Source organism: Lepisma saccharinum, chromosome 7 (genome assembly GCF_977018435.1).
Source record: "Lepisma saccharinum chromosome 7, izLepSacc3.1, whole genome shotgun sequence".
Lineage (NCBI taxonomy): Eukaryota > Metazoa > Arthropoda > Insecta > Zygentoma > Lepismatidae > Lepisma > Lepisma saccharinum.
This window is the reverse complement of record NC_139235.1, coordinates 875,056-888,980: the sequence shown is the minus strand read 5'-3', so window position 1 is coordinate 888,980 and position 13,925 is coordinate 875,056. Positions and strand designations below refer to the sequence as shown.

At 36.5% G+C, this 13,925-nt stretch overlaps 1 protein-coding gene across 1 annotated transcript in view; it reads right to left on the bottom strand.

The window, feature by feature from the left end:
• LOC145989676 (signal-induced proliferation-associated 1-like protein 2) overlaps positions 1–13,925 on the bottom strand; it is a 136,065-nt gene that overhangs the window by 31,376 nt on the left and 90,764 nt on the right. Inside the window, exons 5-11 of the mRNA XM_083124889.1 lie at positions 13,404–13,543; positions 12,782–12,903; positions 7,798–8,036; positions 6,612–6,715; positions 4,329–4,486; positions 2,905–3,011; positions 1,895–2,029 (exon numbers count right to left, since the gene is read on the bottom strand). Of these exons, the coding sequence (XP_082981015.1) occupies positions 1,895–2,029; positions 2,905–3,011; positions 4,329–4,486; positions 6,612–6,715; positions 7,798–8,036; positions 12,782–12,903; positions 13,404–13,543 (1,005 nt within the window). The remainder of the gene's footprint in view (positions 1–1,894; positions 2,030–2,904; positions 3,012–4,328; positions 4,487–6,611; positions 6,716–7,797; positions 8,037–12,781; positions 12,904–13,403; positions 13,544–13,925) is intronic.

The following is a 13,925-nucleotide window of genomic DNA, read 5'->3' as shown; positions in this document are numbered from 1 at the left end:
AATGCTGGAATTGTCTGTTATCCCAAAGTAGTTGTAAAGGGTGTTCAAATTTCAATGTTACTTTTAATTGTACCTGTTTTTCTCTTTTTTGTAGGAGAAGCAGCAAGAAGTTGTGTGAGTTAGGAAGGAGGGACCTTGTGGTGAGTGAAAATGCAACGCTACACCATTGAACAACTTGTCTTCATAATGAAACAGTATTACAAATGTGGGGAAAGCTGTGCAGAAGTTGGTCGTAAATTCCATACCAAATATGGAAGACAAATTTGTCTGTCAAACATGCAAATCAAGAGAATCTGTGCCAAGTTTGAGGAAAGTGGTTTAGTGAGGGATGAAGTTAGTCCAGTTCACCGTCGTCGTGGTCGCTCCCAGGAAAATGTCGCAGTCGTGAGTGCAAGTGTTCAAGAGGACCCAAACACATCAATTCGTCGTGGTTCACAGCAATTGGACATTAAAAAAAACACCTTATTCAACATTTTACACAAAGATTTGCATTTAAAGGCGTACAAAATACAGTTAACCCAAGAGTTGAAACCAAATGATCACAAACTACGTCGTGAATTCGTGGATTGGGCCCTAGGGCAAAAAGAGGACAATGGCGAATTTTTCAACAAAATCATCTTCACTGACTAAGCCCATTTTCACCTGGGCGGATATGTGAAAAATCAAAACTGCCAGATATGGGGTACAGAAAATCCACGAGGAGTATTCCAGAAACCAATGCATCCACAAAGGGTAACAGTGTGGTGTGGGTTGTGGGCAGAGGGTGTGATTGGTCCATATTTCTTTGAAGATGGTGCTACTGTCAATGGAACTCGATACTGAGCGATGTTACACACTTTTTTCACGCAGGGGGACATCCACTGGCTGCCTAGATCATTTGATCTCACACCCCCTAGATTTTTTTCTGTGGGGTTATTTGAAAGAACAAGTGTATGCCAACAACCTACAAACAATGCAGGACCTTAAAGACATTATCGCTGCTACCGCAGCAATAGACGTGCATTTAAGTGCAAATGTCATTGAAAATTTTGATAAAAGACTGATTGCTTGTCGCAATTCCAGAGAGGGTCACTTGTCTGACATCATCTTCCATTGTTAACCGGAACATGTGTTCTTTTCACTCCAATATTAAAGTTTTCACTTTTCCATTCTTTTGTGCGTTCCTTTAGCAAATAAAAAGTAACATTCAAATTTGAACACCCTTTAATAGTACTGGGTGATTCTTATAGAACCAGCCCAATAAAATGAGCTGTAATATAAAATATACCATGTAGATAGTAACGTAATTTATGCATGACGTACCTTGGATAGTGTCCTGTTGATTGTGATCAGAGCATGTGTTGAAAGTGTCTGCCGTTTTCATATATATACATGAGGGTTATTTTTTAAGTAAGGTCCATTTTGCAATAAAAACGAAGTAAGTAAATGTTTTTCAAGAAACCATTTATTAAATACACTTCTCTATTTTTCTACATTTATCGTAACAAACCCTCCTCATAGAACTCTGCCCGCGGTGATGATAGCGTTTAAGACACTGATGAAGAAGTGTAAACGACCGTGAGTAACTGGCTATCATCACAGGCGGCAGAGTTCTATGACGAGGGTATCCAAAAACTCTTAGTTCGTTACGATAAATGTTTAAACCGGAAAGAAAATTATGTAAAAAAATAGAGAAGTGTATGTAAATTCAGAAAATAAATTGTTTCTTGAAAAAATTTACTTACTTCGTTTTTATTGCAAAACGGACCTTACTTAAAAAATAACCCTTATATTATCTGAATAGCTGATATTTCAATTCTGGATAATTGTCTTCCAGTTTTGTTACCATTCCTACCACAAAGTAACAAAATACACTTATTAGAAAAGAAAAGAAAAACCCAACAAGGATACTTACAGAACTTTTGGCTGGTTTCAACTAACGTGGCTGTGGAATAATTTGTAGCTAAATCTTTCAGGTACTCTTGCCTTGTTCGGGTTGCCATTGTGACAAACTTTTCTGAACGGTGTGCTGCATTTTCTGCATTTATGACTGGAATAAAGAATGATTTTTGTTGATTTGTGCCATTTTAATACTCCTTCAAATACAAATTAATGTAACTCATGCCAGATGCCAACATTTTCAGGTCTGAAATGTTGTTTTTCACATGTACTTGTAAATGTACTTTTATTTCCTCAAGTTTTTACACCATGTACACTCTTTGTGAAGTTGGACAGGATTTGGATTACAACATGATAAAATGTAGATTGTTAAAAATGTTTCAAAGAAAGTAGAAGTTAAAATTAAGGTAACAGTTACCTTGTCTAACTTTAATATGTGACTGCATTTGTAATATTTTATTGTTTTGAGAAAAATCTTGTCATCTCTGCTTTAGAAAGTAAGAGTACATTCCAAAAGTGAACATTACCTGTGTACAAATCAAAATATCTGAACAAAATTGTAACTATAGACTTGACAGAACCTTCCAAGCTGTTTCTATAACATGATTTTCATGTTCGGAAAGCTAAAATATGTTTATAATTCAGGAGAACTTTCATGTGCGTTGCATTTGTGGTTGTCCATATATTTGTAATAAAGACGTATTTATGGTTAATAAAAAAAAAAAAAATCAGTACATACATTTCACATTTCAGGTTCTCTGTGTATATAGTAGAATGACAAGATATTATTATGATAAATAAACTCTGAAATTTAATTTCAAAACTTTGCAATTATTACATAAATATTTTTTCATCCTAATAGGACATATTCATAAGCATTGTAAATGTGAAATGTATGGATTATAAATAGCACTGAACAATGGAGACATATGGGGGGTGTGGAGATCAAGTGCCCACACATTCTCGATCTTGGCCATAGTGGAGGTGATGTGATCAGCACCACACTCCAGCCAGAGAGCAACTTACCTTTGGCTAAAAGAAAATCTGCAAACGCTTTAGACTTAGGAAAAGTAGCACCTTCTGGAATGGGTGGTCCAAAAACTGGCACTTCCTTTGATCTACTCACAGCAACGCTATATAAAAGAAAATAAGGAACACTTATTTCCTTGCAGGAATCTTACAGCCAGTGATCAGAATGCTACATTTTACAAGTAGCTTCGCTACAGCTACTCGTCCAAGATGTAGCTTTGCTACAGCTATATTTACCAAAAAATAGCTCGCTACGCTATTCCTGTTCGCTACTCACTACTTCACTGCTTTTGCACTACTTCTGCAAAAAAACTTAAACAACCACATGGATATTCAAAAGAAGCCCCTAGTTGTCCTTACTGGAAAATAGATGGTGTTATTTATTATCATGATTCCAGTCATTCAATAATTTTGATAGCAGTGTTACTTCAGTTGCTTATTTTTATTATATATATTATAGTACCTAGGTAAGTAGCACATCCATTGAAATTTGATATATGGTATTGCAATTAGGGTGTTACCCAAATTAATGATTACAACTATACACAAAAAAAATTGGTAGATGAAAATTATGCATAACCAGCTTTTTTGAATGTCTAGATAATTATGACTGATATCCATCATTAGGATAAAATAATTTTTCAACTGACATTTCCACTAAAAGTTTATGTTCAACAATTTTGGGGTGATCTTCCACATAGTACACCCTGGACTGGTTTTTGCAGACTAAAGAAGCTCTGGCGACTGGCCATATGGCCAGTATAATTCTGTGTGTTGTCCTGTTTTTGTCCTTATGTGTGCTGAGTGCCCATTTACAGCCTCAGCTTTTAACGGAAGTCAGATTTCTTTTAAGATTTTAGTTATGCAACGTTAGAGTTGTTATTTATAATGATACGAGGCTGGACCACGTATAATGTGATAGGTGCAAAATAGCCTAAGTGCTGACGCACCCAAAATTTTGAAATCAAATTCAAATTCAACAATTTTTAAAACTACACCATAGAAGCATGACCACTGTGCATCCTCACGTTTCTGACCATTCAATTTATTGAAGGAAAAAAAAAAAAGAGATATCCAAAGTTGCGAGGCCAGTGGGGCACCTAATCCACCAGACAATAGTGCCTGGCTGTTTTGCCGTCTGCTCTTCGAGATAGAGAGTCCATTTTACTATGCCTACAGAGAGACAACAGCCGTACCGTGGGCAGGACTTGAACCCTGAACAGTCTGTGCTGAGACAGTGTATGTACCGCTCAAAGCACTCAGCCACCAAGATGATGGCAAACAAAAGTATTCACAGTAGGAGCATGAAAACAAGTATAACAGTAAGTATCTGCAAATTAGGTATACAGTTATGTAGCACTTATTCCTTGAAATATTTTAAGGAATAAGGTTATGTCAAAATTCCTGCTACGAAACCTCACCTGTATTGGCAATTGTCTGAACAGGGATTCACTGTTCGGACTATGATGAACACATGCTGAAACTGTGAGCGGATATTCTTTGGTGTGAAAGGGTGAGCCCCTGGCTCTTGGAAAACAATGGTGACAATGTCATTGCCAATATGCCTCTTTCTCAACAACTGGAAAACAATAGATAAAATTACAATTGCACTGTGACAAAAATATCTATAATATGCATGACGTAAACAAAAATGAAGAAAATTGGATACATTTACCAGGGATAGACATATAAATACAATGGCGCATTCTCAATGTTACCGGATTTAAAATACCTTTTCTCATATTTCTTATACATACTATTAAAACAAGTCAACCCGAAATTCTTTAAAAGAACTTCAAGACTGGTTTAGTACACCACTGATCATTCTCCATTGCACCCTTCTGACAACTTGGTTTCCTTCCCTATTGTATGCGGGAAGGGTGAGTGAGCTGAAGGTGAACAGTTTGTTATTTAAAAACACATGGCCTGGGTGGTCAGTTCCACCGCTGGAAACAGCGTTGGCTGTAAAAAACTGCTTGTTCCCTTTTGTTTCTGTGCCATACTTGGCAGATGCAGTGTTGCTACATGAATGGAAATCTAGGTCTAATTTTCAGCAAGAAAGGAAACTTTATGAAAAATATAGAAATTTCGGGAAAATTTTTGTTTTACTTGCATGCCTGCACTTGTGTTTCATTTCTATTATATCTAATTCATCTAGATGTGTGTATAACAAATACATACCATATATATAAGAATTGTTGTGGTAAACCAGGTAAAATTTTCAGGATACGCCACTGTATAAATCGAACAATCATAATGCAGTTTGATGTCTGATATCCACATTGGTAATAACAGTTCCACAACATGAGATGAGGATTTTTTTCTATTTGCTAAGTAAATAAATTAAAAGGTTGAACAAAGTGAAGAATGCAAAAACCGATGGAATGAAGGAAGCAGTGGTGGATGCAGGAAAGTTTCAAGGGGCTCAAGGTAATACAGGGTGACCAATCTAGGACCTTGATAAAATGTAAGTATAATTCCCGGGTTTCAAGGCAAAATTTCCAAAAATTTAAGGGTACGAGCAGATGCTTTCTCTATTACAGACTCTCACCACACAAATATACCAACAATATAAAGTGTCTGTGCGATTGGATTTTAGCCAAAAATTCTAATTCAATTCAACGGTATATATATTAAAAATATTTAATTTAAAGCATGGCGCTTTCATTTGCTACTTCACATACACAGACTCCAAGTACAAACACAAGTCACGAATGTTATGGTATGTATTAATCTACAACAAATTGTTAATTGTATAAGAATTCCAAACTCACATTTACCTATTAACTTCAAGATATCTTGCAATAATCTTCCATCTGTCAGATAGATTGTTCTGCAAAGGACACTAACAAAGCAAACAAACTGATAGAATTCTGTTTTATTTTCCATGCAGCTTTCTTTTCTTTTCCTTACTTGATAAAAAAAAACATGAAAAACTTGCCTCGGGGCATTAAAAAATATGTATAAATTCAATGGGATTTGGATTAATAAAAGTTGCAATTTTTCACATCTACGGAGAAAAAAATCCAGTAGAATTCATGCACAATTCCCGGAGCCAATAATTCACGCTTAATTTGCAGAATTCCCGGTGAGTAGCCACCCTATAATAGGTCTTCAATATATGTACTACAATTGTCTTAAAATTGTACCTGCTCTGGTGAATCATGGCAACTAGAGATGATACCAAGATGACCAGATACCTTACAGCGAGGCAGCAAAACATTTATAAATATTGATTAAAATTAGGGCAGAGACGAAACCAGTTTCAGTAGGAATTCATCTACCGATATCAGCCAATACTTTCTGGCATTTTTTTCTTTCACGGGGTCCACAAAAATGCTGCATGCGATTTTCAAGGAGTCTAATTATTCTGGAAATTATGCAAAATTCAAACTTTCTCCTTATTTTGCACGAATTTTGTTCAAATCGGTTCAAAGTGGTATCGGCTCAGTCTTAGTTAAAATGTTTGTGAATGTTTGATTTCATCTATGTTGAGAGACATCTTTGTATTCATGTCACATTCATGATTGATCCGCACTGTCAATACTTGCAAAAATTGAAGCAATTCCCCAGACTGAAAACTAACTTAACTAGTCAAGAAATGTACAAACTATGTTCTTCCATTGAAAGAATTTCTTAAAATTCCTGTTTATTGGTTTGATGCTACAGGCAAGAATAGTTAATTGTAAAATGAATGACCTCACCTGCTGCCTATTGTTTGGTGTGAAGGGAAGGAGAGTTGACACGTGAAACATGATCTCACAGTCTTCATATTGAGCATAAACTGAGTACAATCCAGTGGAATCAGCTGAAAATACACAAATTTTATTATTAAATGAAGTAAACTGTATTCCATTCTAAATATGACAGTAGCAATGATACACACTTGAACCAAAATAAAATATCACGGTAAAACTTTCCAGATGCCAACCTGCAACTGGAAGTTTCTTGCAGCAGATAATAACAAAATATAATACAAAGTTACTGGTGAATTTTAAAACACTTATCCTATAATCCTTATTGTCTATCAAATAATTTGATTGAGTCATCCCAATGGCATAGTGTAATGCTATCACCTTGTTATCAAGGGGTAATTGGTTTGATCCCCTGTGGAGGTACGTAGTGGTTCCGATTTCAGTTTAAACTTGAGGTTCAGTTCAGATTAGCCTATCGTGCATAACAAACATTGAAACTTCAAGATAATTTGATTGAATTAAATTGTTGTTTAGCTATATTTAGTTATTCTAATGCTTTTCCACATTTTGGGTATTGCTTGGCAAGTCCCAAAATGATATTCTGTATGATAGTGTGGAATTAAAACAGTGTAAAAATGTGCAGAGTGCTCATGAAAAATTGCAGATAAAAAATTGGTCTTATTCAGGAAATTGGACTCCACTCATTTATAATAAGCGAATAGCAACAATGTGTAACATGTATATTTAACATGTTTTTACTGTAATAAAACAAATAAATACATACACAAAATGTATAAAATAAAAAAATTAAAAAGTAACTACTTTCAAATGTGGCTGTGAACTATGTTTCCTATATGTGAACCTTTCCATAACCCCTCTATCTACATACAGGGAAATTTCAAATAGAAAATAGGCACTAACTGTTGAAATATGCAATTTTAGACACAATAGAATTTGCATAAAATGACTGTAGTACCCCGAAACTACACTTCTGTACTGAAATATTATGATTCTGTTCACAGGAATGCAATAGGCATTTAGAGCAATATCTAAGCTCAAATGTAAATACAAAATGTCCTCCTACAGAAAGACACGCAGGAAAATGTCAAGAATAACTTAACCAAGCATGCATTTTTCTCAATGTGAAGAAAACATAACAAACTTAAGCAGCATTAAAACCCATTTTAAAACTTACTCTTATTGTCAAGACCAGCCTTGTATTTGTCGAAGCCCTTTAATCGAACCCTCTGCCCAATTGTTTCCAAAAACTCATTGAAAGCAGGCCCAGCTTCTTCATTGTTGTACATCTCCTCTTCTGTTGACTGCCCAGCCTTGCAGTACATCACTCCCACTTTGTAATGGTTGGTCAACCCTTGCTGGTCAAGCTTTAGCACCTGATCTTCTGTTGGTTGGGAAGCCACTCCAAGTCTCAAGCTGTAAAAAGATTTTTTTTAAAAATATAACTTGATATTTCCAGGTATCTTTCAAAATGTGTTCTAACTTAGTAATAAATAGTGTTAAAGGTTCATAATTACACAAGATAATGTTGTAAAAGTTCTACACATTCATATTTTATGTAAGATTGTGTCTGTGTGTGTCCAGGTAGTGAAAGTCTGGAAAAGTTACGGGGAACCAAGAATTTAATACTAACATTTACTGTATTATTTTGTATATGCAAACTTGTAAGAACAACATCTCAGTACACCAATTTAAATAAAGTTTATTAAACATCCCTGAAATATGTACAAATAAAACAATTAAAACATTTTCTGTAATAATATTCCTTACCATGAAATCAACCACTTAAGGCAAAAGTAAAATATGCTATCAACATTATTTTTAAATCCACTTTATGCTCAGATTGGGACTGCATCTAGAAGAGTATAATGATGGTGTGTTCTGAATTAATGTGTACCCTGCAAGGTATAACTTGTGGCAAGTTCAAAAAGAAAATATAGTGTTGTGAAAAAATCTGATTACAGGGCCCTGTTACAGCCATATTTATTCTTCTCATAACTTATATATGGATATAACATGGAGAGAGCATGACAAGGATATCAGGGAGGGAGTCCCTAGAACAGGGCTGTCAGAGCATATTATTGAAGAGGGACATGAAATTAAGAAATGGGAGGTCGTTCCCAATGAAAATAAACAAATTAGTAGGAATGTATATCCTACATTTGCAAGGATAGGGATAATAAATTGAACAGAGAGGATGGAAATGTGGACGAGATTTGGATTGGGATGTTTAAAAGATGGAAAAAGCACAAGTACAGAAAAAAAATAGGTTTTCATGTTACCCTGGACGTAATTTGCAAGGCTCAGAAAACAAGCAACTTTGAATACGACGTGACGTAAGTGGGAAGGGGAAATGTAAGAGGGGGAGCGGAAAGCGGACAACTTCCTGCATTTGGCGAGAAGGCATTCTGAAGTCGACTCGGGGAAGTAAAATGGTGTGGGCCTTTTTAACTCTAAGTTGAAATGCTTCTTTTAGATTGATTTTTTAACGTTTGTGGTTTTAAATAGTAGAGTGGGATTGGCAGTTTTAACAGGTTTTGGCAAGTTTTCTAAATCCCTCCTTTACCAGAGTCATACCTATATCCTTTTTCCTGGCTTTTGAATCTACTTTATGTGGCTATGGAGTGTTTTCGATAGTCAAAATAGAACCTGATGAAGAGAACAGTGGTTTCCCGAAACGTTGTTCGGAAATAATATACACTCACCAATCTTAAGTACAATAAGTTTAAGTATTTTTAAATACCATTTAAGAATATGTGTTATTCCATATTTATTATGCCATCCAGAGGCGTATATTCTAGGCTATCTAAGTTACCTGCGAAGCCCAGGCTCAGAAGAGAAGAAAAATCAATCGGAAAATGTGCATAAAATTGCTCTCATTTCAGGAGTTGGCACACTTATTTCTAACAACTTGTTACACTTACTCCTTACGAGTTGGCAATATTGCCAGCTTTCTTTGAAATTCACAATACGTAGAAAAGCACGGAAGGTGTCCCGCGAGTTTAGCGTGATATATTGGATGAACAAATGCACATGAACCTTAGGAGTGATCATCAAACTCGGAACGGGGGTAAAAAACTGGGAAAGGAAGAGAAATTTAGGGAAAATTTACAGAAGGCCAAAAAATGGGCCAAAGGGAACGATGTATTTTTTATTGGGTCTGACAAGGAGAATAAAATGGTGATCATGGGGAGGGAGGAATACCGTGATAAGCTGAAGGACAGTTTTAGAAATGATGATTACGGGGAAGTCTCGGGGAATTCAATTAATAAGATAAAAAGGGAAATTAAGAAAGGCATAGAAACTAGTATCACCCTGGGAAGTGGGGAGAAAAAACACTCCTAAAAAAGGTCAAAGAAGGTAACATCCCTATCGCATTTGGTATTCCAAAGACCCATAAAAATGGTGTCCCTCTTAGACCCATCATTCCCACTTATGAACACTTGGCTAAGGAACTTATTAAAACAATAAAGAAAATCAGTGGGAGCACGAAATTTAGCGTTAAGAATTCGGTTGAAGTCAAAAAGTCCATTGAAGAGTTGGAAATTGGGTACGACGATAATATCAGCAGTTTTGACGTAGTAAATTTGTATCCCAGTGTACCAAGGGATAAAGCGGGGGACTGCCTTCAGAGGTGGTTGTTGGAGGAAGGAGTAGAAATTTTGGTGGCATGGGAATACGTTAGATGGTTTTTCCTCATAACTGGTTTTCAACTACTTTAACGAAAATATTTTTAAACAAAAAGAGGGGTTGGCAATGGGCAACCCGATCTCTGGCCTCGTGGCTAATATCTTCATGCATTACATTGAAAAAGCTGCCTTAGACCAAGTAGGGGGAAATTTAAAATTCTATGGTAGGTATGTCGATGACATCCTCATAATTGGGAAAGAAAAGGACCTTGACCTTGTTTTCACCGAAATGGGAAAACAGGAGGAAAGGATAAAATTCACAAGGGAAGACCTAGTCAACAAGAAAATTATTTTTCTTGATTTAAGTATAACAAAAACTGATTTCTGAATAATTACGGGAGTTTTTCATAAGCCACTCGCAGGTGATTTATACATAAACAAGAGATCTGAACATTCATGTGGAGTCAAATCTAACGTTTATCTCAAAATGTTTATCAGAGCCGAAATATTGTGAAACAACAAAAATGGGAAAGAGAAAAAAAAAATAGCATGGATAAGGGGAGTGGGCTTGAAGAATGGATATTCAATTTTGGAGATGAATAGAATCACTAGTAAAGCTAGGAGAGTTGTAAGGAGTGAAATAACTAATATTGCCGAGGTGGGAATTGACAAGGAGGGATAGAACAATATAATTTGTTTTGTCAGTATTCCCTATCGTAAAGGAATTTCAGAAAAAATAGAAAAAGCCGTGAAAGGTTACAGGGTTAAATGTGGAGCGAAAGCCCCCCGCAATATTGAAAAGCATTTTACGGAATATAAAAAGGGGTGGATAAAGAAGACCCTTAAGGACAGAAAGGTGTTTACAGAATTGTGTGCAAATGCGGGAGGGAATACGTTGGACAAACTGGAAGGAGCATGCGACTCCGATGGGGGGAGCATGATAACGGTATTAGGGAAGGGGTCCCTAAAACCGGTCTCGCGGAACACATCATTGAAAGTAAACATAAAATCGTAAAAAGGGAAGTCATTAAGAAAAGTAGCAATAAATTGGACCGGAATGTATATGAGGCTGTACATATATGCACCGGGAATTAAAATACACTCAATAGAGACAACGGCAATTTAGAGGAGGAGTGGATCCATTTTCTTAAAAAGTGTAAGGATTATGCTGAGTTGGGTTTTCATGTCACTGCCAAAGTTTCGAGAGCTGCATGAGAAGAGGGGAATCAGTCCCATGGAGGGGAGGTAACCTTCAACTTTGTGTACGAAGACCGTTACCCACACACTTTGCCGCTGGAGTGGACCTGCTTTTAACCTTTTAGTTTTTTTAATATGGACTTTTTAGTAACACAGGAAATTTTATTTTGTCAAAGTTGGAGGTTTTTATAAGTGTTTATTTACCCTAGGCTTCAACCTATATTCCCATATAACACTTTTTTACGTGACACCATGTTTGGTGTCTAGATATTCATTGGACCTGAAGAAGGAGGAAGTATTGACCTCCGAAACGTAGTTTGGATAAATTTATACTCACTCACGTAAGTTTTGAACTTTTGATACTATTTAAGTATTTATAATTTTATATTGGATAGTGAGTAATATGCACTTCCTCATTATGTTATTTTGGAGGTGATGTGATCAGCACCATGCTCTGGCTACCTTTGCTCCCCAGGGTTCCCCTCCAGGTACCCATTGATTTGAGGCTGGGTGAGTACCAGAGCCACTGTATGCGAGGACGAGGTGGGAAAAATTCCGACCTTGGATCACACACCCGAGAATTGAACCCGGGTCTCCCACATTGCAGTCAGATGCCATACTGACTAGACCACTGCAGCTCTAAATGGTAGTTACAAGGAAACTCTATTCACAATTGAATAATAATGAATTTTTCCAGTAAGTCAAGTACTGCATGTGCCCACTACTAGGTTTGCCAACAAAAGGGAACAATGTGTTCTGGCAACCGTCTCTTACCTTATGCTAAAGCTGTTGAGCATTCCTGCAGCACAGTTAGAAGGCAAGAGATACAGATATAAAGTCCAAAAAAAAATCTCAAACTGTCAACAGTACCTCCCCCCTTTTCCCAACAGAAACTTTAGGTTTATGACATTGCAATATTTTTGTGTTAATAAATAATTAGAGCCTCTTCTTCACTGCTCCTCTTCCTGTGCCCAATTCTGAACTTTCCATACAAACGTGAATTCTCCAGTAACTACCACTGTCCGTTCCACGTGGGTGTCCTTAGAAGGGCAAAATCAAAGGGTCATGTGGTGACAATGTGCTCTACACACCTCATCAAGACCGTGAGGAAGCTTTTGGTGGCCAATTTCCAGATTATTCTTCGATTTAGCAGATGAATGGAAACCTTGATTTACACTTGTCAAAATAAAGGTTCCAAAAATCTTTCAAGACACCAACATCTTTGTTATGGATTATTGCATTGCTGAATTTATGAGTTGAATCTAAACTTATCATAAAATTCATAGTAATACTGTTGACTATCATCAAATCAAAACAAAATTATTAGTGGCTCACCACGAGCTGGAGATCTCAGGAGCGACATATTCCAGAACCTCCTTGGTGTTGATTCCTTTGCTGCTCGGAGACTTCACAGTTGGCATCACATCTTCAAGAATACACCCTCTTAAGGTAAGCAACTGTGGAAGAAACAAATGAATAATTAAGAACAATTAAAAGGTTCAGTGTGATTACTCAATTGCCACCATTGCCATCTTAAAAAGGGTTAAAACATGGTTCCAATAGTCTAAAATGAGTTAAAAAGCATAAAAAGTTGACCTCCTAATCATGTTATTCGAGCAATAAAGTGTTTTTGCAGTTGCCTCAGCATCCTTGGTAGAGACTATCCACTGTAATTTCTCAGTTTCATTCTTTTCTCCCATCCTGAAGACAGACAGACATTGTTATGTAACTTTGTCTCGGATTTTAAATATGGAATAACCCTCGTACTCCTCCAATCTCACCTACTACACTTTACGATCAAAATTATTCGAAATGTCAGAAAATCTAAGTTAACCTACAGTGATTCAGAAACAACATCTGTATCTTTCTTCAGAAAGGAAGTAAAAATAAACATGTTTGTAAAATAAAGGCTAGTAAAGTTTGGAAATGTCAGCTTAAAAGATGTTTGCATAGTTACCTCACTGGTCCTGATTATTAACCTATACTGGTGCTGGGGTTGAGAGTTTTCGCTGCCTGCTGCATCTTCCACCTTCTCCCTCTTTATGCTCACGGCCACCGGCCCCAAGTTCTCATCCATCCCAAACCAATTTTGATGCTCTGGAATAAAGAAAGGAAAATTATGAATTGCCTATACTTTTAAACTACAGAAGCATTAAGTATCAACTTCCTTAACGAGTTAAGATAAACTGAACTCTGTGGTGCTGCATCCCTTTGAGGGTCAAGACTTGTCACATGACTTTTCGTACGTTCAGTTCACTCACTAAGTCTGTCACCGGAGGAGGAGAAAACTGGGTATTACGCTTATGGGAGTATTATTTTACTTAGTCTCTTGGAAATACCAAACTTCCAGTGGCGTAGAAAAACATATTAATGGATAGAGGACACATGGAAGATTTGATTTGTCGTCCAAAAAGTCAAAAACTCCCACTTGATTAGCCGTAACTTGAAATTGAAGTTGTTGCATCCCCCACCCTCACCC